Raw genomic sequence first — 23,492 nt, 5'->3', positions numbered from 1 at the left:
CATTCTATGACCTTATAAAAATGGAAATAAAGGCAAAAAGATCATGGGGACCCCAGTCTCATTATCATTTCCCATTTTCCAATTTTTTTTTAACGTCTTAGCTGTGCTTTTGAATGAGTTTGATTCCACTTTTTCCTCTTTATTTTCTTTTTTAGTTTCTTCCTCTTCCTGGGACATCAACCATCTAATTTAACCTTTCATCCTTCCATACTACTTAATCCTTGAAAAATGCAAGTCTGAAATCACCTCATCCCTAGTAATTGTCTTTAAATTGCTCCAACAGTTTGCAAGGACAAAGAAGAGATGAGAAAGCCAAATACCCAGAGGAACCGGTTTCATAAACAATTTTATAAAAATCTAGTATACTTACTCACCATAAATGCCATCAAACTTTTAAAATATTCACCTCTGTAGTCTAAGGCCCTGAATTATGAGAAAAACATTTATGGATTTAAAAATTATTTCCTTTAGGGAATCCCCTGGCGGTCCAGTGGTTAGGACTCTGCACTTTCACTGCCTAGGGCGTGGGTTTCATCCCTGTCGGGAATTAAGATCCCACAAGCTGCGCGGTGCGGCCAAAAAAAATAAAAAAGTTTCCTTTTGAGTTTACTGTGATTCTTTCAGGGGGATTAAAAAAAAAAGATAAAATAATAAAAAATTACTGTTGCCTGGTTACTTGGCTCTGAAGAGAAATGGAAAAATAATGCCCATGTTCCAGTTTAAATGAATTCAGGTAGAGAAGCCATGACAGCAATCCCTCAGCAAACATGCTGTCACATTTGGCTTTTGAAATGTCAATATAGATTCTAGAACCCTAGACCTGGGGAGGACCTTTAGAGATCATTTGATCCTTCATATAGAGAGGATGACATTTAAACCATCCCAAACAGCACAGAATCTCCCCAAGACTATCAGAGAAGAAAATGTTATCTGTGATAATCCCTGGATTTATTTTCTATTTGCAGATAACCTAACCATTTCTCCCTATTTCAAATTTTAGCCAGTCTTAAAGTAAAATCTTTCAAAATGCTCTATTCTGCGAGCCCATTTCCTCTTCTTTGGTCTCTGAGCTAGACTATCTAGCTGACCATGATGCAACCTTTTTTGGCTGTGTCATGAGGCAGGCGGGATCTTAGTTCCCTGACCAGGGATCGAACCCGTGCCCCCTGCAGTGGAAGTGTGGAGTCTTCACCACTGGACCACCAGGGAAACCCCACAACTTTTTAAAAAAATTGAAGTATAGTTGATGGACAATATTATACATTACAGGTGCACAATATAGTGATTCACAGTTTTTAAAGGTTATGCTCCATTTATGCCTATTTTAAAATATTGGCTATATTCCCTGTGTTGTACAATGATGCAAGTTTTATAAAAGTGAAGTTACTAAACTCCCCTTCTGCCTTTTCTGGGGTCAACCCACGAGATTTAGTTTTTAACTACTTTTTTTCTTTGGGTTTTAACATTTTTTCTTTCTAGCCTCTACAAGTCTTTTTTTTTTTTTTTTTTTTTAATTGGAGCCCAGAAGTGGGCAATTAATTTCAACAGGGCCAAACTGGCTGATTTTCTACCTATCTACTGCATTGCTGGAAGTACGAATTCTCAACACTGCGTTTGCTGAATTGCAGTGTTGTTCCCCTCTTCCTCTATGTGCTATCCTACCTGTAATCTTATTCCATGTTATCACATCTGTTTGATTTCCCACTTAGTTACCTGTGTGTTTTCTAGCCTGTTTTTCCAGATGACTGAAAATAAGTTATTTTTGAACACTTATGCACTGTGCTAACCCCTTCACATGCGTTTTCATTTCATCCACTCAACCCTTTTTATAGATGAAGAAACTGAGGCTCAGACAGGTTAAAGAATTTATTCAAGACCATACATCTAAGAAGTGATAGAGAAGGGATTTGAATCTTGGCAGTCTAACTCTAGAAACTACATTCTTAAGTTACCTATTCAATTGTAAATCCATAGTATTTGTGTTGGGCTCTCCAACCAACAAAGAAAGTTTGGGAGCACCATTGAAAAACCTGAGAAAGCATGGGCTAGGGTTGCCAGATTTAGCAAATAAAAATACAGTTGATCCTTGAACAATGCAGGTGTTAGAGGCACTGACCCGGGCTGGCATCGACGAAAACCTGCCTATAACTTTATAGCAGGCCCTCGTATCTGTGGTTCTGCATCTGCGAAGCCAACCAACCGCAGATTGAATAGTCCTGTAGTATGTGTTTATTGAAAAAAATCCGCGTAAAAGTGGACCCGTATTGTTCAAGGGTCAACTGTTCAGGATGCTCAGTTAAATGTGAATTTCATGTAAACAACGAATACTTTTTTAGTATGTCTCATGCAATATTTGGGACATACTTATACTAAAAATTATTAGTTGTTTATATGAAAATCACATTTAACTGGGCATCCTGTATTTTATTCCGCAACTCTAGGCTGGGCAGATTTCCCAGATAGAGACTGCGACTTTCTTACCGAATTGATATCAAAATGAATTTCGGGTCAGTTGAAAGTACCTCTGCTCTTTTGGAGCAGAATTGCAGCAGCGTATGGAGTATTTTACAATAAATCTCCGTAGCACCTACCAAGAATTATGCCATTTTCACAAATAAGCTGTTTATTATTTCTACATTGATAATGGGAATAGATATTCATCTGAATATATTTTTGGGGCTCGACTTAACTCACTAGGCAGAAATGTTTTATCTCTTTATATCACCTAACCTAATATTGGCTATTGCTAAATTTCACTGTAATAAAAAAAATACAAAGACTCATTTTATTTAGCAAGACTGAAAATAAAACTAAGACATCAAATCACACCTTTAGAGTTGTCCAAAACAGTTCTTCCATCTATCAGTCCAAGGCAATTAATCCAGCATATCATTTGTAGAGTGATTAATATAACAACAATCATTTCTCAGTTACAAAGGTGGTCTTTCAGCCCTCGGGGCTCTTTGCAAGTAGAATTAGTTTTGACTATTCAATCACCAGCTTGCACAAAAGCAGAAATAGAGAGGAATGGAAATACAAACACAAAATGATTGGCTATTACCTCTTTTAAAAGGAAACACCAGAAATAGTGGCTAGACCCCTACTGAATAGAACTAAAGAAGCAGTGGTTAAGTCCATAGATGCAGAGTGACCACTAGTCAGGATACAACTTATCCTCGATCAAACTTAAATAGGTAAGTCAGTAAATATGAAGATCTTACTTTCACTGTTTATAAATGGTGAAGTTATCTGTGTCGAAAGATAGAGACCCATAGAAACTGCAACAGATCATTTATAAAACATCTACTTTTTTTGGATCAATATAGTCGGCCCTTTGTATCTGTGGATGTGGAACCCGCGGATACAGAGGCAGCTGTACTAGGCCATTTTATATAAGGGACTTGAGCATCCACAGATTTTGGTATGGGGTTGGGGGGAGTGCCCTGGAACCAGTCCCCTGCAGATGCCGAGGGATGACTATATTGCTAAAATTCTTTCAGTGATTTTTTTTCTCTCTCAACTTAATATGATCGCAGATCCCTCTGAATTTATTTTAGTCATATAAAAATTAACAGGGCTTCCCTGGTGGCGCAGTGGTTGAGAGTCCGCCTGCCGATGCAGGGGACACGGGTTCGTGCCCCGATCCCGGAAGATCCCACATGCCGCGGAGCGGCTGGGCCCGCGAGCCATGGCCGCGGAGCCTGTGTGTCCGGAGCCTGTGCTCCGCAACGGGAGAGGCCACAGCAGTGAGAGGCCCGCGTACAGCAAAAAAAAAAAAAAAAAAAAAAAATTAACAAACTGTGGCTTCCTTTCAAATATTCTGTCCTGATATTAAAAAAGTGATTAAAAACAGTACTGAATATAGATCACTTCTGCAAAGTTTAATGAGTGAGAAACATTCAACCAAGGTGATTTTTCCTTGGAAAGTCCTACAAAAACTGACTTTTATAAACAGCTCCTTATTTTGATAGAGGTTCCATTTATCAATAGCAGCCATGACTTTACTGCCTACAAAACTGCAGGCTGTCACAGTTTACATGTTTAGAATTCAAATGTTTTCAGATCAGGTTTTCTAGTAAGTGTTACAGAAACAAAGTCACACAGACAGACTGGTTAGTTGTCCCAAGCTAAGAAAACAGCCCATTTCCATGGTGTTCCTATTCAGGCAGGTACAGACAACATTGGAGTTAAACGAATGGGTACTACAACAGTTATTTTGCTTAAAGAAGAAGTGACATTGACACTGAAGGGGGGCGGGTGTAGGACTTCACCGAGGCTCCTTTGTGATCGAGTGCAAGGGACAAGCCATCACAGGATGCTAGTATTAGAGAGAAGTTCCGGTTAAGAATCTGAGCAAGCTTGCTATTCAGAGAGGCTGAGATGTCCTTGCTGCGTATTCCACTGGAGAGAAGTAGTGTTTTCTGAGGCTTAGGCAGCCGGTCTCAAAGCAGAGAAGCCAACAAATATGGAAATCCGGGATGCTGGATATGACATGGTACTCTTAACAAGTGATTAATAGCACTGAAGCGGGAGGAGGGTGAGTGTATCTTAATGATGGATTCCTTACGTTGCTCTTAGACTAACTGCCTCCTGCAAGGCCTTCCGAGCACATTAAAACCCATCACTCCCAGGAACGTTTGGCTGCCTGCACAAAGCGTGACCAGGAATGGTGGTTTGAGAATTCTAAGTCCCACAAATTAGAACAGAGAAGGGCAACATTTAAATTAAGAGGGGTTAACCCTTTGTGTATTCCTAGGCCGGCTGAATGCTCCCCCGACTCCCGAAGAGCCTGGTGCTACTTAGAAGCAAGGTAGCCTGACTTTTGGGGCCATTCGAGTCATCAGAAGTCTGGGCGTGGGATCAAAAATGAGATGGAGGGGCTTCCCTGGTGGCGCAGTGGTTGAGAGTCCGCCTGCCGATGCAGGGGACGCGGGTTCGTGCCCCGGTCCGGGAAGATCCCACATGCCGCCGTGCGGCTGGGCCCGTGAGCCATGGCCGCTGAGCCTGCGCTCCGGAGCCTGTGCTCCGTAGCAGGAGAGGCCACGGCAGTGAGAGGCCCGCGTATCGCAAAAAAAAAAAAAAAAAAAAAAAAAAGAGATGGAAATCTGTGCCAGAAAGTATCATTTGTAGTTTCACCGAGAAAAGAGGGGTACAGTGGGAGTTCTTCTTGGAGGGGGGCAGCTAATAACAAATCCTCAGCCAGGGCTTGTCGTGGACGATACCAACAGGCTTACAAATTCACTCCAGACAGCTGCCCTCCACTTAGCGACTGGTACACACTCCTGCCCCCAACTCCAACTTCAGGACACAAGAAAACCTTTTTTTCATGTTTGTGTTCCCCCCATCCAAATCTCCCAATTTGTAATGAAAAAAACATCTGAGTGGATTCTGATGCAGCCCTTCTGACCCAGGGACTAGGGCGTGAACTCGTACCCACACAGCTGTCTCTGGAGATTTAACACTCGGTGTGAGCCCTGGAGCCCTGGATTTAAAGACACCGGCCGCTTAGCGAACGGGCTCCCCCTTATCACTACATCAGACACACCCCAGCATAAGTCACAGGCACTGAGACTGGGGAATCTTTTGGACGAGCCCTTCTTCCTCCCCCAGAGGAGGTCTTCAACCGTAGGATCCCCACAGCAATGAAAAGACACTTGATCTCAAGGAACGCACACAGTTTGCCAAGCAGGTACCACAGTGGCTAACAGATAGCACGGTCCCACTTCAGCAGCTTTGAAGACACCTGAGTTCTTCATTCCTGTCTTCTTGATGCTGAGTGGAACCAACGAACAGGTTAAGAGGAGAAAAAAAACCAAATCACAGAACAGGTGCAAAGTTTTAAGAAGAATTGTGTGGTGGTGGCCAAACCCTGACCCTGAAAATGTGGTCGGAAGCCACCACGCCTTCAGCCCTGGGGCAAGGAGGGTGGTGTGTAGAAAAGCTGGCGAAACCTACAGCACCAGCTCTTCCTTACCGGGGCTCCAGAGAGCGGGCCTCGGCAGTAACCCACGGGCTCACGGCCAGGAGCGCCGGGAAAGCCAACGTCCACGGCGGCCGTTTCTCCACAGCTCTGCTGGCAAACTTACAAGCACATATTTGCTCGGTAGCTGGGCCTCACCCACGGGCATCTCCCACCTTGGAGGCACAATGAGAACACGGGACTGCCTTTCCCCAGATAAGGGCGGTCCGGTCGGAGGTGACACCCTGCACGTCTCCCACTCATTAACAGCATCCCTAATTAAGCCAGCTTCCAAAGGGCGAAGATCAGTGCCTGGAGGTCCAAGGTCTAGCCCACGGTTTCCAAAGCTTAACAGAAGTCACGTGACCCACTTACCTGAAGAAAACCCCAATTCATCAGTCCCTGCCCCCGCCTCCCAGGAAGGGGAATAGGTTTAAGTCCGTTTCTTCTTTTTTCACCACAGTACGTGGAAGAGAGTCAAAGAAGGTAGTGTGGAAGGGAGGGCTGGTTCATCGTTAAAAAATAAAGATCTCTTTGAGTGTCACGTGCGGCCCGGGGACAGAAACGTTCAGTTCTCCTCCGCGTCTGCCTCCGCGGGCTCGTCTTCTAAGCCAAAGCTCCGCTTGTCAGCCAGCGCCTCCAAGTGCTTGCCCAGGCTGCCCGCAGAGTCCACGAACATGTCAGGGATGTCTTTGCCAAAGTAAATCTTGCTGTTGGAAGCGATGGCCTTGTACTTCATCAGCTGCAAATACTCAGGGGTCAGCTTCAGCTGGAAGAAAAACGAGGAAGGAAGACGCTGGTGGGGCCCGATTAGGGGAAAGCCTGGGCGGCCTCCCTTTGCTTTCGCGAGGAGGGGGTCTCCGTGAGAAACACGCCCCCTGCGCCTCTTCCTGGTCTCACTGGTACCTTAGTAACCGCGAAAAACCTTCCCTGGGAGAGAGCAGTCTCAGGTCCTCAAGGTGAGAACTGCGAGAGTTTCAGGAGTTTCTCTGTTTACCAGCAAAATTAAACTTCTCTCAGGGTCCAGCTAAGGGAAAGGGAAGGCGCTGGCCCACACGGCCCAGGAGTCCTCGCTCGCGACCACCAGGGGCTGGGGCAGGCGCCGTGTCCTGACAACCACCCGGCAGCTCTCAAGCCGGGCACACGCCCTCTGGCGGCCAGGCGGCGCTGGGCCTTTACCTTATTTGCTTCGGCTATTTTCATGGCAGTGTAGCACTCGGCGTCCGCCTTGGCCTTCTCCCGGGCCAGAAACGCAGCATCTTAAGGGAAGAACGCAGTGAAGTGAAGCGCAGAGGCTATCAGAAGCCTAGTCCCCGCAACTTTCCCCGACTGCCCCCGTGACCCTGGGCACACTGCTCTGGCTTCTCTGTGCTCTGATTTCCCCATTTATGAAACTGGGGCAAAGGCATTTTTTTCCTGTTTCTCAAGTGGTTGTGAAAATCGACCAAGAAGAAAGAGTGCTCTGAGAGCATCTCCCGGGGGTGGGGACTAGCTAACTCTGAGCAAGTCTGCCGCTGTGCCCGACGCTGTCTTTTCCGACAGCATCGTGGAGACACGTCCTCTTTCTAGCCGCTTACTCCTTCTGTGGCCTGTGAGGAGAGGGGCGGGACCCGCCTCAACCTCCAGTCTCCGAGCTCTCCACCCCCGCGCTCTCCCCTCCTAGTACACAGCAAGACCAAGGGAAGACCGAAGAAGGCTCTGGATACGGCCCGAGGTGGATCTGCCCCGAAATCGACTACCATAAACCCAACAGTTCAGCCCCTCTCCAACTTCGGCTCCCTTTTCATTTCCATCAGTCATTTCAGAAAGGCTCTAATTAGCAGCACTTAAGCTGGCACAACTTGAAGGGCATGACATGCCATGGTCCAGACTAACACCTGTTTGGACTAAGACACATTTAAACTTCTACTTTGCAATCTGCTTCCTTAATCTGCTCAGACCAGCTTTTGGTCAAGCTGATGAAAAAATTTTTTTTTTTTTTGCGGTACGGGGGCCTCTCACTGTTGTGGCCTCTCCCGTTGCGGAGCACAGGCTCCGGACGCGCAGGCTCAGCGGCCATGGCTCACGGGCCCAGCCGCTCCACGGCATGTGGGATCTTCCGGGACTGGGGCACGAACCCGTGTCCCCTGCATCGGCAGGCGGACTCTTAACCACTGCGCCACCAGGGAAGCCCTGATGCAAAATTTTTGATATTTACTCCCCGGCCTTGGGAATGAGGCCAGCCTTGCATGAGCAACGTCTGTAGCAAAAGCCTGGGAATCAAGGGGGGACTGGGGTGGGTTCTCACTGCACAGCCTCAGCAAGGCCCTGGGTGGTGGAAGCCTGCAGGCTGGCTGGGGTGCATGCGGCCAACTCCACTGGCCTTAGCGCCTGGTGACCTGCGTTTATAATAAAAATGTGCTGTTCGGCTAAGAGCTGCCCAGTGAGGAGCCGCCGATCTGTAAAAGCCTAACTGGCTCCTCCACGGGCACCTGCAAAGCCCGAGAGGCCCCATCGTGAGTACAACTGGACACAGCACTGTGCAGCCTGAAGCTGGGCCCTGAGGTCTTGTTTTTGGCCTAGAGTTTGCTTGATATAAAGGCACCACACGGAGGAGAAGGTGGGTGGTGGGAATGAGGTGAGAGCTGAGGGGCAGGGGACTGAAGGTGAGTGAGATTCAGAGAAGCTGGCAAAGACAACACCTCTCTCCAGCTCGAGGTGTCGGTATTGAAAGGTGTCTTCTTCACACCCAGCTTAACATCCACAGGGACCCTGAGAGGCCAAAACGATGGTGTTCACGGGCTTCTGAGGAGGGGGGCGGGTAAGCCAGGAGGGAGCGAGCTGCTGTCTGGACCTAGCTTCTTGGTTTACTTCCAATGCCAGACTGTGAGCCCAAGACAGCAGGGACCACGTGACTTCCCTTTTTCTTAAGCCTGGCAGAAGAGTCCTGATGGCACCCCAACTAAAATCTGATGACTGACTGAATCTCTCTGAAGTGGAAAATTAATGCCAGCCTGGACCGAATCTCCCCAAAACTCGAGTCAGAGCACAGAGAACAAGGGATGTTCCAAAGAAATCATAATATCTGAGAACAGAGATTACAGAGCAAAGGAAATGACTCTCCCACCCGCTGGCCACAGAGTGGGGTTTGAGGAAAAGGCAGGCGGGAATCTCACTCTTGCTCACCTTCGATTTCCGAAATTCTCTTCTCCGTCTCCTTCTCCATCACCTTCTGCCCATAGGTGATTTCGGCCACCTGAGCCACTTTCTCTGCCTCTGTAGGAATGAAGTTGAGAAAAGGCTTAGAGTTCTGGTATTTCCAGAGTTTGACTGCACTGCACCTTTCACCTGACCTGAGGCCCTGATGCAGGGCAGTGGGTGAGCTCGGGTGAAAGGCCACTGGCCCAGAGGCGGCCCTGGCAGGCTCCCTCTCCCAAGTCACAGGATATTTCTTCCAAAGGAATGTTTTAAGGGTTAAGGTGCAGGTTTCCTCCTGCCACTGCACTTTAGGGAGTGGCCAGGGCTGTGGCTGGTCGTCGGGTGCAGTGGTGAGGAACCCGGGCTCAGGGGCAGAGTCCCTGGATTTGAACCCCGTTTCCATCACTTCTCTGCCATGTGACCTTGGGCAGTAATCCAGCCTCTGTGGGCTTCAGCTTCGTGAAAGGAGGTTAAGGATGGTGCCTGCCTCACCCGGCGGGGGAGGGTGTGTGAGGAGCGAGATGATTCACCCGCGAGCGTTTAGAAAAGCCCACGGCTCACAGGAAGGGCCCAATCGGTGTTATTATTATCGTGAATGAAGAATTAACTGGAAGGGCTCCTTTCATTTAAGAGATCTGTGGAAACTCGAAACTCACGATCCCTGGCTGTGATCTGACCACTTCAGCTCTGTTTCCGGGGGATGAAGGCTGCCCCTGCGTGGGGCAGGGCTTCGGAGGACCGTGCCCCAGGCTTCCTGAATCTCTCCACCCTCCCCAGCCCGTCTGCTCTGAAAGGGGACCCCAGAAGCACAGCCGGACCGATGAGGGCCTTCTTCCGCTCCGTCTCGGCTTCCTTCTCCACCACCTTCTGCTTCTGGGCTGCAATCAGAAGCTTCGTCTTCTCGCTTTCCCTGAAGGGGAGAAAAACGCACAGCTGTGAGGCCGCTGGGGACCCGCTTCGGCGGAGCTTCACTGTGCCCTGGAGAAGACAAGCTGTCCCCGGCCCGGGGGACGCAAGCTGTCGTGCCTTCCTCTCTCCTGGCAGGCTCGTTAATGTCCCAGGTGAAAGCAGCTCTGCTGCAGGCGGTAACAATGGCTTGCCTTCTCCTCCAAAACTCATTGGGAGGAAATAAAGCATAACTGACTTCAGTAAAAGGCACCTGCCTGCCCACGCAATCGCCACTCCCCGTCTTCTTCGGCACGAGCCGTGAAATGCCACACGCCTCCCCCGCCCCCTCCCCGGCCCTCTGAAGAGCATCCCTGCTCTGTCGTTGCGGAGCCCCGGTGAGCGTCCTGACATGCCTGCCCCATCTTCCAGGGTGGTGCGCTGTAACAAACACTCAAGAGGGGATGCCTGGCCCGGCGTCGATCAACCCCGGGATGGGATGAACGGGAGGCGGGGGAGAGCGGTGGTTACGGCTGGGGCACCGGGCACACTCACATCAGCTCGTAGTTCCTGCGGATGGCTTCAGGTATGTTGGGCTTTGTCACCCGCACAGCCTGGAGAGGGATAAAAAGAGCACCCGATGGGGAGGTGAGGGGCTGAGGGACCAGCTCCCACGGGTCCTTGATCTTCCTGCACAGACAGGACATCCTCTGGAAGAGGGGATGCACCTTCCTCGGGGGCCGGGGGGCGGTGGCAGGGCTCCCACCAGGGCGGTGCTTACTTGGATGACGAGCCCGGGGGCCATGGAGGTCAGGTCCTGTTGCAAAGCCAGTTTGAGATTTTCATCAATCTGATCTGGAATCAAGACAGATAGAAAAAGGAGCTGTTACACTTTTCAGGCGGGGAGGAGGGAAGTATGGTGGTAGAGTGCCAGGCAAGACAGCGGCTCAAGAATGCACCTGACAGGCAAAAGGTCTTCCCAAGGCAGAGTGTTCGTCAGAGCCCGGATGTCTAAAGACGCCCTGCAAGACTCTCACAGCGGGATGCCCACTCAGTCCGCTACGTGAGCCGGACGTGAGCGTGTCCTTTCCCTGGGGCCTCAAGAAAATATCAGCCTCGCCCAGAAGGGAACTAAGCTTTAAAAGGACAAATAACAACTCTAGCACATTTTTTGAGTCAGGCGGCAGCCTTTCCCTAGAAACAGCAGCAACAGAAGGTGGCCGCCTGGCTTTCACGAAGAAGGAAGGTGGAATGGCCAAGTTAGGTATTTTGAAAAAGCCAAGCACATTAAATCTAGTAATTTTAGAGGTTTCTAAAAGAAAAACAGACTCTGATGTCAAGGAAAGCCCCAAGGAAGACTAATTCCATTAGGAACTCCATCAAATGACACAAGGAGAAAAATGACAATTTACAGTTCTGGAAACGAGCCCAAGTGGTTTGATGTGTTGTTTGCTTTGGTCTTGATTCTCTGTCTGAAACATGACACGGGAGTCACTTCACAGACAAGGGTTGGAAGAGCTGTAACCAACTGTCCCTCTAGCTGTGACCCTAGAACAGCGGCGCCCAGGCTGCCTGCTCTGAGCTGGGCCTTCCCTGCCCTGCCCCCCGCCCATGAGATCCTCAGTAAGATCCTGGAAGAGCACTGAGAGAAGGACCCACGAAACCAGGCTGGGACATCTACACGGAACCATCTCCCTACTGTCAGCTGCCATCTGCTTAAGTGGCCATTCGTGATCCAGGAGCCTTTGAGGAACAGTACGTCTAACTCCTTGCCTGTTATAGATGCTCAAACTGAGGCCCACAGGGGTTGTGATGTGCTCAAGCTAGTCGGGACCCAAGATAAAGAACTTGTTTAATTATTATGCTTTGGTTGTTAGGGTTGAGAACAGCACTTTCTTCACCTGTCGTATCGCTAAGCAAGGGGTTTTAATACTTCTGCATATCAGATACGTTCCCACCAGCCTCTCAGCACTGAGGGAGAAACGCCCATAAGGGTAGCACCTCACACCTGACATGGGTCTAACAATTTGATGGCTAGAGATAAACATTCCATTCCACATTTTCTATTTTAAATAGGAGACCAACCAAACTTTAAGGGAGATGGCCTATACCCTCCATAAGTTAATAACACAGTTGTTTATCAGATTAAATTCTGAGTCAAAGCAGAAAATTGTGACCCTGGGCTAGTAACTTTCTAGGAATATCTGGAAGAAACATTTTGCATGGTGGTTTACTACCAAAGTAACACCAGTGCTAAGTTGTTTATAGGTGATGGTTATGCCGACAGATGCAGATTAAGTTATGTTATTAAGTGAACACAAAGAGGGTCTTCAGACAAACTTCTTAACAAGTACTGGATAACATTTTAATAAAACAGGCAAAGAGGATGCATCAGAGCAAGCAGTGATAAAAACTGCAGTCAAGCTGAAAGTCAGGGCTATGAGTCCTGAGAGGAGGGGACCAGAGAAAAACTTTCCAACTTCAAGGAACAGGATTAGAGACTTGAGTTTCTCCTTTGCAGATGCAAACAGATTCTAAACAAAACAGTGCTTGCTGGCAAGGATGATGTTAAAAAGAAAGATATTTCAAAGCAAACACACTTCCCTAGCTCCTCTGTACAAGAAGTTTTACTTTACTAGGACTCCAAGTTCATCTGCAAGATAGTGAGAAGTTCTCTAATGCAGAACAATTTCACATTTTAATTCTCTCTACATGGAAATTAGAGCTCTTCTGTCTTTTGTTGTTTCAAATGCTTTGAAATGTTCATTTAATGGCACAAGTTCTAAAACAATGGATAGCAAGAAAACTAAGATATTTTATGAAATTCTATCAGTTTGAGGTTAAAAAAAAATCAACAGCAGATTTACTGAATTGTTCTTCACAGCACACTGAATCCAAACCCCACAAGAGAATCCAAAGCCTAGAAAGTGAATTTAGATTCATTTTCTTCTGCAGAAAAGTCAAAAGTGCTTCTGATGATTTCCCAAATCTGAAACACAGTGCAAAAGGCTGTTTGCTTAGTTAAGACCACTGGTATCGCCAATGATTCCGCCTCTGGCTACTCTACAGGATGTTCTCACTCAGGGTCCTTTTAATGAGGATTCTTGGGAAAAACCACTGTCCAGTCCTGATGTCAAGAATAGCTGTTACCACTGATTGCAAAGTTCATTTGCTTTTATTTATTTTTTTTGCGGTACGCAGGCCTCTCACTGTTGCGGCCCCTCCCGTTGCGGAGCACAGGCTCCGGACGCGCAGGCCCAGCGGCCATGGCTCACGGGCCCAGCCGCTCCGCGGCACTTGGGATCTTCCCGGATGGGGGCACGAACCCGTGTTCCCTGCATCGGCAGGCGGACTCTCAACCACTGCGCCACCAAGCAAGCCCCGGGGGCTACTCTTTGTTGTGGTGCGCGGGCTTCTCATTGCGGTGGCTTCTCTTGTTGCAGAGGCTGGCTCTAGGCGCGTGGGCTTCAGTAGTTGCGCCGTGTGCACCCAGTAGCTGTGGCACGTGGGCTCAGGAGTTGTGGCTCGTGGGCTCTAGAGCGCAGGCTCCGTAGTTGTGGAGCACGGGCTTAGTTGCTCCGCGGCATGTGGGATCTCCCTGGCCCAGGGCTCAAACCCGTGTCCCCTGCATTGGCAGGCGGATTCTTAACCACTGTGCCACCAGAGAAGTCACACGTGGGTCCTTTCTGTTCTAAGCGTTTCCCTATTCCTCTCTACAGGTATAGGGTAAAAACAACAACAACCAAAACCCACAGAGGTTCTAGGAACTGTAAGTAGCTATGGTCCTTGTCCCACTTCTAGAATTAAACGTGACCCTTGCTGTTCTCATCACTCAGTCCTGGTGCCCTTCATCCAGGGTGGCATGGATGAAGCCAGAAGCCAGGGGAGGGAGGTCTGAGCTTCAGCTCTGCTACCAGCCAGCTCTGGCACTTCCTCCCTTTGGGCCTTAGTACCCTTATCTTGAAAGGAGGATGCTGGGTAATCTCTAAGGTTCTTCTAGAACTGACCCCTCTTCATTACAAAACGATGTTTAGGGACAGTGGGAACACATTTCCATCCCAGTCCTCCGATTCCGGGCAGGAGCGAGTCCTCTCATCCACTATTACCTCTGTGCCCAACGCTCAACCACTCTCACGAGCTTCTTCCACCGGCATCAGCATTTCCCAGGAGTGCCCTGTGTGACCGCCCGCTTCCCGGGCACTGGATCTTCAACACTTCCGGGCCTCTGGTACCCATCCCGCCCTGTGGGCGGCTCAGAAGCAGGCGGCGGGGGAAGCAGGGCTGCTCGAGCAGGTGATCATCGCAAGAGGCTTTCTTACCGAAGAGCTCGATGTAGACCTCCTGGAGCGTGTGGACACTGCAGAACTGGTTCAGCTCGTGGTGGATCTTGTTGAAGATGAGCGCCTTGTCGTAGTCGGCAGTGTAGTTCTTCACTATGTCATACACTGGGAGGAAGGAGAGATGCAGGATGAGCACGGGCGGGACTCACATCCCCGGACACAGCGGCCGTCCCTGCCCGGGGCGCTGCAGCAGACACGGGGCAGGCGTGGGGCCGGTGGGGGGGCGGGGCTGGGCTGGGGGCGGGGCACGGCAAGCACACACCTGCGTGTGGGACCAGGAAGTTCACCACCTCGATTCGGTCGAAGTAGATCATCACGCCACCGCTGTCGGAAGAGGCATGGACACAGCAGTCAGGGCTAAGCTCTGGAATATAGTGCCTCTCCCAAGGGGTGGCGGGAGGTGTGTGACTTGACAGGAAAGGAGGAGAGTTCACGGGGGGAGGGGGCTGAGGGGGGCGGTGAGAGGTCAGAGGCAGGAGGCGCTCCAGGCAGGAGTCCTTCGAGCGGAGAACGAGAACGAGAACGCAATCTCGTGAGAAATCACACCTCCTAAAAATACCTCCGTGAAACGAAACTTTGGCGGTAAGACAAGAGTAGTTCACCTCCTTTGAATCTGCAGTGCCTTTTGATTAAAGCAATCAATCGAAAGGAAGAGACTAATGGTCACTGTTTCTCACTTTGTTTTCACCATCACTTTAGTTCAGCCCTCCCCGCCCCTGACATTCATTAGAAAACAATTTCAAACATACAGAAAAGCTGAAAGAAGAGTACAACTAACACTCATATATCAACACCTAAATTTAACAATGGTTAACATTTTACCTGTTGATTGATCTACTTTTTTTTTTTTGCTGAACATTTCAAAGCAAGCTGCGGTCAGGATACCTTAGCCCTTAACACCTGTCAAGCATCCATCACCTAAGAATAATGACAGTCTCCTACAGAGTCACAATACCATTCCCAAACCTAAGGAAATTAGCAATAATTCCTTACCATCTAATACCCAGTCTTTCTCCAAATTTCCCCAGAAGTTCGTGTCATGGACTGAATTATGCGCTCTCCAAAATCCATATGCTGAAACTCTAATCCCCAGTGCAACTGTATTTGGAAGCAGGGCCTTTACAGGGGTAATTAAGGTTAAATGAAGTTATAAATGGTGGGGCCCTGATCTGACTGGACTGGTAAAGAAAAGAAGAAAAAGACACCAGAGATCTTTTTCTCTCTCCACACACGCATAGAGGAAAGGCCACGTGAGGACACAGCAAAGGAACCACTTGCAGGCCAGGAACCAACCTTGCTGCCACCTTGACCTTGGACTCTGAGCTTCTAGAACCGTGAGCAGATAAATGTCTGTTGTCTAAGCCAGCCAGTCTGTGGTATTCTGTTATGGCAGCCCAAAATGACTAACGCAGTTTCTGTAATGTCTTTAATAGCTGTTATTTTGGAACCACGTTCTAAGCAAGGTTCACTATTACATTTGCTTATATCTTTACGTCTCCTTTTTGACCCGAGGCCCCTCCAAGTACAATGACTTTGTGATGAAGTTGGGCCATTCTGTGGGATGTTCCGATTCTGCATTTGTCCGAGTGTTTCCTTATGGGGGGGTTTACTTTGTTACCCTGTCCCTGTTCAGACCTTCCTGACTCTCCAACCGGACCACCGTATTGGTTTTCTCTTTGAATTTCCTGCCCCTGAGTTCTCCCCCCCTACCACCTTTCCAACATTCTCCATAGCTAGTTCTGCTAAAGTTATCTTCCTCTAGCAAGTTATTTGTGCACTAAAAGCCTTTATCATGGCATTCAAGGCCCTTCCAAACTTGTCTCCCTTCTGCGATTTTCTCTACTGCACTCCACCACCGACTCAACTCACAACATAGGGAGCTTGGGGGCAGAGAACTTGGTGAAACCACCAAGTGGTACATCCCTTTTCACTGTCTCTTACTGTAGCCAGCCAGATGGCCTTGCCTCTTATTTGGGCTTCACAGCTTTATTCTGGGCACCTTACCTTGTCCCACAAGGTACATTCTTCACCTCATCTGTCTGGAGTGTGGTCTGGAATTAGGGGAGACATAAGATGCTGTAAGGTTGGCAGTGACAGACAAAGTGAGTTCTCTTGGGAAACCCAAACAGCCTTCACCTTGAATACTTATTTGCGTTAAACTTGGCCTCTGTGAAATGTGAATACCCCCATTGAATCCTCCTCACTTACAGAGTGTGAGACTAAACCAAGCAAAGGTACCCACTCTGCTTCCCTGTAAATGAACCACCACGTGAACAAGCTGAGCAATGATGGTTTACTGAAAAAGACCCTGGATTAGGAGTCCTAAGACCCGGGTTTACTTCCATTTCTTCCATTTACTAGTCTTGAAACAGCAGATTCTTTATTTAACCTCATAGCCTCTAAAACCTGCTCGGCCCATTCTCAGGATTATTGTGAGACTCAAATGAGATAACGTGCATGAATGCACTTTGAAAACCATCAAGCACAGTAAATGGCAGAAGAAACCTACAGGGCAAATGCTGAGGAGGTATCCCAGGATACCTTCCTGGGTTAGTTTAAAAGTCATTCTCTGAATCTTCTTATTCCTCTTAGCTGGACATACTTCTGAGAGGACTAGTCTAACTTAGCCTGGCTTTGGGTCTGTCATAACGAATCCTACACCTATTTCAGATGTCATTTCCCTTCTCCAAGTTCACCACCCCCCAATTATGTTCACATCTCTGAAGTTCAAAAAAGAACCAGCAAAATTACCGTGTTTTATTTCCATCTATGTTGGTAGCCTGTGGTTTAAAATACACAGATGCACAAACATCCTACTTCTCCTTCTGCGTACTCACAACAGATTCTTCTCTGGTTTTGTCTTGAAGTGAAGCCATAGTTCCCAGCTGGGAATGACGGGCCAAGGCAATGACCCCGTTCAGCTATTTCAACAATCAAGTAAAACTCCAGAAGTAAAGGGCTCATGGAGCCTCATACTTTATATTATATATATGACTTATTCTTTTTTTTTTTTTTTTTTTTTTGAGGTACGCGGGCCTCTCACTGTTGTGGCCTCTCCCGTTGCGGAGCACAGGCTCCGGACGTGCAGGCTCAGCGGCCATGGCTCACGGGCCTAGCCACTCCACGGCATGTGGGACCTTCCCGGACCGGGGCACGAACCCGTGTCCCCTGCATCGGCAGGTGGACTCTCAACCACTGTGCCACCAGGGAAGCCCTATATGACTTATTCTTAAGTGATTCCTTGAAAAGGCATTATACTCATCCACTCATCCAATGGCTAAATCATTCCAAATCATGCACTAATCACCACCCAAGTCTGCAGTCATCCCACCCTGCCCCACAAGCCGAGTATACCTGCACAGACTTATAGGATGTGATGAATGGGAGCATGAGATGGAAGCCAGGGCCGCTGGTGGAAGTCAGCAGGGCACCGCCTCTGCAGAGGAGGAAGAGAGAGAGGCAGGCTTGGTTTAGGAAAGGGGTGTCTGTTACATCAATACTGTTTGGGCCCACTTTCTCTGCAGCCCCATAAACATTTAATATAGAGTGACATGTGCCAGAGCCATGCCCACAGATCCCTTTTTTCCTCTCAGCTTGACCCTAATATTCTAGGAAGCCTGATGCTAAAACCTAAAACTGCTATTCATGCTTTTGCAGTGAGAAAAATGGGCACACAGACAAAGTGGAATAAAGACAGCTGAATCCCTGGCTATACTTGAGATAAGAGAGGAGAGCTGTTTTGTCGTGTCTGTTGGGCAGTGAAATCCGGTGATATAGTGACCAATGAATGGTACTAGTGTTGGAGTCCAGTGACCCAAAGAACCAAAAGAATAATTTTAAGTACACTTGATAAACCATCTAAATATATTTTTGGCAGTACAGTTACTTTTCTAATCAAGTTATATGTAAATGGTAATAAAATTAAAAGCCATTTGGGGGGACATAGAAACAGATGGTGGGAAGAAATAATTAAAGGGAGAGGGAAACCCAATCAGACTTCTAGAACTCGCTATTGGCATCCAGAGAAAAAGCATTATGGGGTACATATAAGAAGGAGTTCATAAAGACTTAAAGCAAATAACTTGGTTATGGAGGTTACTCAAAGGAAAGCAACCCAAGATTTAAATGCTTTTTTGCTTTATATTATTTAAGTCACAGATACATTTTTTTTAGAAAGAGCAATAAAAATAAAGTGACATAATGGGTTATTGTAAGAACCACTATCGTAGAGCTTGCCTTGATGGATACAAATCAACCTGCAGGCTCTTTCCTTTTTCCTGAAATGTTAATTTTAAAGAGTAGGTCCACATTACATCTCCTCAGGTTGCCATCAAGAACCGGTACTCATCAGAGGTAAGCTCGTGGCACCAAGACGCCCAGAGGGAAGTAGGAGAAAACAGTGTTTCAGAGATGATCTTCAAGGAGCATGGTTGCCTTTAGGTTTTCTCTCTAAATCTCTCTACACGTTTATCGATTATCATCCATGGCATCAGACTACTAGGTTTTATATTTACATTTATATATGTATTTACGTGTGTGTGTATTCCCTTCCCCATGGTCACTGACACAAAAGCTCAACCTAAAAGACTCTCCTATTCAACAAAATGTAAACGCAGTTGGTCAGCAGAATCTGTTAAACATTGACTAGGAAAGCCAGTCACTGAACAGGAAGTTGCAAGCTACTCCCTGTCGCTGCCTTACCTGTAATACACCCCAATATGTCCCTCTTCTATCTTGTGCACAGCTGAGAAGAGAGATGCACACAAGAAACTGGCAGCCACAGCCACAACTGCTCCCAGCTGAGCCATCAGTGAGCGTTCACCCTGGGGGAAAAGATACAGCAAGACATGTGCGCTCTGACTTGCGGGAGAAAAGCTCTGACAGCGAGAGCACCTCCCCAGGCTGAGCTCCGGAAAGTGGCTCACGTCCAGTCTGTAGTAGCATGAACACAAGGCTGGATCTACAACTCTCTTCCTCCTTGCTCTCACTTGGCACCACCATTCCTTAACTATGGAATTATACTCTCCACCTCCCCGAAGAGGCAGTGGCTCCAGATACAGCCGTGGCCCCAGGGAGAACCAGTGCCAATTGGGCAGCGTTCAGGACACAGCCTTCCCTTCCTGTGAACACGAATGGGCTGTCACCGGAGCCACTCATATTAGTAAAAGGGAAGCGAGGCAGCCTGCAGTACATTGGCCCAAATTACAGAGGAGGTCAGAGGACAGGCAGTTGTGGCTGTGTAATTCTGGTCAGACCCTCCCAGTCCTAACTGCCTGCCACTTCAAAGGAAACCATTATTTACTCCTTTCAGAGGCTGGAGCGACAGAGACAGCATGCGAGCCGAGTTCCATGGCGGGATTCTCTGGCCTTTCATCCACCTTCCCAGTTATTCCTCTGGCCCTAAACAATATAGGTCTCTGAGCAGCACTGAAGCCACACTCCCTCCCATATGCTTGACTGGCACTTTGCACCTCACAGGTTCCCCAAGCCCATGGTTAGAGGGGAAAGGGGGGTTCCCCAGGCTGGGTAGACTCTGGGGCTCCTGGGTTCAACTGTATTCAGGCACCAGGACGCGAAAGAGTTGGTATCCAGAGGCTCATTTCCTGAACACTGAATGATCTGGAAAAACTACGGTAACTGTCAGCGAGGTTGCCAATCGGGCGCGCCCGGGCCCACGCGTCCAGCGCGTGGATTTCTGTCTCCCGGGTCTAACTTAACTCGGGCGCAGACGTCTGCGAGGCACTTATTTCACCGTGCGGCCTCCAGCTACCGATCTGCAGCTGCGTCCTATCTGCAAAAGCCCTTTCCTCCCCGAAGTCACCCCCGCCCCACCTCGCGCTCCTTCCCTGCCCTCTTCTGAGAGAGGGTCGCGAGTCCCAGGAGCCCTGGGTCGGGGCTGGAGGCTCCAAGAGCCTCCGCTCCGTCCCGCCTAGAGGCTCGCGGGGAAGGGACGGGACAGAAAGGGGCTGCTTTCCCGCTCCCGAGGGAGAAAGGATGCTGTGCTGGGGGCCGGGGGGAACCGTCGATCAGCTCCTGCCGGGAGCCTCACCGAGGCCCAAGCGCACGCACTAAGGGGCGGGGGCCGCGTACCAGGCTGTCCCTCCAGGCGCTCCGTACTCGTCCGAACCCCTGTGCAACCGCAGAAACCGCCACACCTCTCCGCACGCCACTTCCTTCCGGGCCCGTCGCTTCGATGACGCCATTAGTTCACGCGAGAAGACCACGCCCCTTCTCTCCCTAGTTCGCCAGTGCCGCTCCCGCGCCCCGAGCGGCCGGTGGCCGCGGGTGGCCGCCAGGAGGCGCCCGCGACGCGGTCCGGGCGGTCAGGACCGCGGTCTGGGATTTCCGGGGTGGGGGTGGTGCGGGCGCCTGGAGAGTGACCCCGGGGACGAGGCGAGTGGCGGCGGGTGCTCAGACCGACGTGTCACTTTCCGAGGATTTGACTTTGGAGTTTGCTCCGGATTCCCCTCCACGTTAGGTCAAGCCTGTTTTTTTGTTTATTTGTTTTGTTTTGCTTTTTTTCGGAGCAGGTACCAGCGACCTGCAAGCCTTCTAGTCCTCTGTTCCGCTCTCCTGTAGCACCGCTGAATGAAACATCCTTTAAATGTGCAGATTAGCACCGTTACGTAGCTAATCAACAGTCTCTACTTTGAATTGCCCTTTATGCTTTTCTACGAGCTTTGGCCTTTGAGGTCCCTACAGCACCGTAAAGTAGATTAAGAAGGAATTATCTCAGTTTTAGTGAACAAAATCTAGGTTTAGTGAGGTGCGAGGGTAGCAGTGGATGAAAGCCTGCTTTTCTCTTCCTTAACGTCAGGAGTTTAACTGCCTTGTAACTGGTGCCGCTCCGCACAGGGGCTTGTGCTTGTCAGTGTCTCCCCGCTAGACTGTAAGTTCCCTGAGGGTGGGGACTGCATCTTCCTCAGCATCCCGGGCCCTTAGGTGCCCAGTAAAAACAGACCGCAGCACGGTGGCCGAGAACCAGCATCCAGACCTAGTGTCTCCCAGTCCGCAGCCTTCACTGGTCCGCAGCATCACGCTAGGGCATTTCTAATTCAGCCACTGAAGTTACTGTGTTCGGAGAAAGGAGTCCACTTAATTACAGCCTTCGGTACTTGGAAAGCGTTGACACAGGGAAGATGGCAAGCTGGTGGTGCTGGACAGACTGAGGACACTGGAAAAGGAAAGTGTAGGTTTTCCAGGCATGGAACTGGCCCATTTCCAACCCCCTCCCCATCTCGTGGGGGTTTGCTCTGGGTGAGTTTGTGTTGAGATGTTTCATTATATGTTCAGCCCACAAGTGGGCGCTGCCGGGGAGCTCTGTGCCCACCTCCATGAAACAGGGTTTCTCCTCTCCCCACCCTGTCACTGCAAATCTCCCCCTCCCCCAACACACGCATTGTGCACACAAACTTGGCCAATTTCCTGATTGATCCTATCAGAACTTGAGAGCTTTTTCTCCGCATGTTCAGTGATAGAACTGGGCCCGACACACTTAATAAAGGTTTCTTTAATAGTTCACACTTAGTAAATGTTTACTCAATAGTTGAGTGAATGAATAAGAGAAATGGAAATATTGGGGTTTATCAGCCCAAGGAATGGGGCTTAGCGTGCAGATGAAGGAATTAAATTAGTTGTCATTTAAGAATTTCCTGACTATTAAACTTTGAAATGAACTATGAACGGAAGTGGTGGAATTTCGTTCTCAGGAGGCTTTTTACCAGGTGTCTGTTGTTTAGTTATGGCCCTGCCTACAGCCATAACTAAATGATAATCTAACATTTCTGAAAACTCTTTCCTTAAGAGACCCGTGATTTTTATGACTCAATATCCAAAATTACCCCGGAGGTAAGTCTGTGATGATTTGTTTAACAAAAGTCAAACAAATGTGTTTAAAATTCCATTTTAAAAAAAACTTGCAGGGCTTCCCTGGTGGCGCAGTGGTTAGGAATCCGCCTGCCAATGCTAGGGGACACGGGTTCGAGCCCTGGTCCGGGAAGATCCCACATGCCGCGGAGCAGCTAAGCCCGTGCGCCACAACTACTGAAGCCTGTGCACATAGAGCCCGTGCTCCACAACAAGAGAAGCCACGGCAATGAGAAGCCCGTGCACCTCAACGAAGAGTAGCCCCCGCTCACCGTAACTAGAGAAAGCCCGCGTGCAGCAACGAAGACCCAACACAGCCTAAAATAAATAAATTTATAAAAAGCTTGCAGTAGAGAGTAGTGGTAAGTGCAGATACCCCACGGTCAGATTGCATGGATTTATATCCTGGGCCACCACCTGGGCCACCCAGCCTCTTATTAGCTGTGTGACCTTGGGAAAAAGACTTTATCTGTGCCTCAGTTTCTTCATCTGTAAAATGGGGGTCATGGTATGAACTTTATAGGACTGTTGCGAGGATTAAATGACAAACCAAGAAAATCATGTACAACAATGTTTGGCACATTTTTTTTTTTTTTCCTGCGGTACGCGGGCCTCTCACTGTTGTGGCCTCCCCCGCTGCGGAGCACAGGCTCCGGACGCGCAGGCTCAGCGGCCATGGCCCACGGGCCCAGCCACTCCGTGGCATGTGGGACCCTTCCGGACCAGGGAACGAACCCATGTCCCCTGCATCGGCAGGCGGACTTTCAACCACTGCGCCACCAGGGAAGCCCAATGTTTGGCACATTTTAAGTGTTCAATAAGCTTTAGCTGTTGCTGTTTTAAATAGGGAATTCCATTAATGTGTTCTTGCCCTTTTGTGGATTCCAATTATTAATGTGACGGAAGGTGAGAGAATGATGAGCTGTAAGTTATGTGGTTTTGAGTCGTAACCAGATGAAGGCTTATCAGAGGAAAAGATGAGAGACTCCAAAACTCCATAGATATTTACAATACAGATTTCATAAAGCATTACTGAATGTTTTCCATGTACCAGGCCCTGTGCCTTTCTCATTCTGTAGAATTTTCAGCTCAGCTCTTTGAGTTCAACTCCATTTTAGGGAGGAAGTTGAAGCTTACAGAAGTTAAGGGATTGTCCAAGATCACAAAGCTTGTAAGTTGCCAAGGCAGAATTCAAATGACCCCAAGTCTCTTTCTTCATTATAGTAAATGAATTAGAGAATGATGATGCAACTTAAAACACGTAC

General features: G+C 48.7%; 1 protein-coding gene across 3 annotated transcripts in view; it reads right to left on the bottom strand.

Moving 5' to 3' along the window:
* Window positions 1–5,822: 5,822 nt before the first annotated feature.
* The window catches only part of ERLIN2 (ER lipid raft associated 2), a 333,405-nt gene continuing 315,735 nt past the window's right edge, over window positions 5,823–23,492 (bottom strand). Inside the window, exons 1-12 of one of the 3 annotated variants that reach the window (XM_060085830.1) lie at window positions 20,452–20,544; window positions 19,063–19,184; window positions 17,716–17,797; window positions 16,366–16,412; window positions 14,624–14,685; window positions 14,341–14,466; window positions 10,803–10,876; window positions 10,577–10,635; window positions 9,955–10,046; window positions 9,125–9,214; window positions 7,139–7,218; window positions 5,823–6,728 (exon numbers count right to left, since the gene is read on the bottom strand). In XM_060085830.1, the coding sequence (XP_059941813.1) occupies window positions 6,528–6,728; window positions 7,139–7,218; window positions 9,125–9,214; window positions 9,955–10,046; window positions 10,577–10,635; window positions 10,803–10,876; window positions 14,341–14,466; window positions 14,624–14,685; window positions 16,366–16,412; window positions 17,716–17,797; window positions 19,063–19,169 (1,020 nt within the window). In that variant the 5' untranslated portion in view covers window positions 19,170–19,184; window positions 20,452–20,544 and the 3' untranslated portion in view covers window positions 5,823–6,527. Of the gene's footprint in view, window positions 6,729–7,138; window positions 7,219–9,124; window positions 9,215–9,954; window positions 10,047–10,576; window positions 10,636–10,802; window positions 10,877–14,340; window positions 14,467–14,623; window positions 14,686–16,365; window positions 16,413–17,715; window positions 17,798–19,062; window positions 19,185–19,663; window positions 19,711–20,451; window positions 20,545–23,492 lie in introns of those variants that run through there. The other 2 variants (XM_060085828.1, XM_060085829.1) reach the window with 2 other exon arrangements.

This window comes from Mesoplodon densirostris, chromosome 20 (genome assembly GCF_025265405.1).
Source record: "Mesoplodon densirostris isolate mMesDen1 chromosome 20, mMesDen1 primary haplotype, whole genome shotgun sequence".
NCBI classification, from domain to species: Eukaryota; Metazoa; Chordata; class Mammalia; order Artiodactyla; family Ziphiidae; genus Mesoplodon; species Mesoplodon densirostris.
Note: the sequence above shows the minus strand (reverse complement) of the source record. Positions and strands in the feature narration are given on the sequence as shown.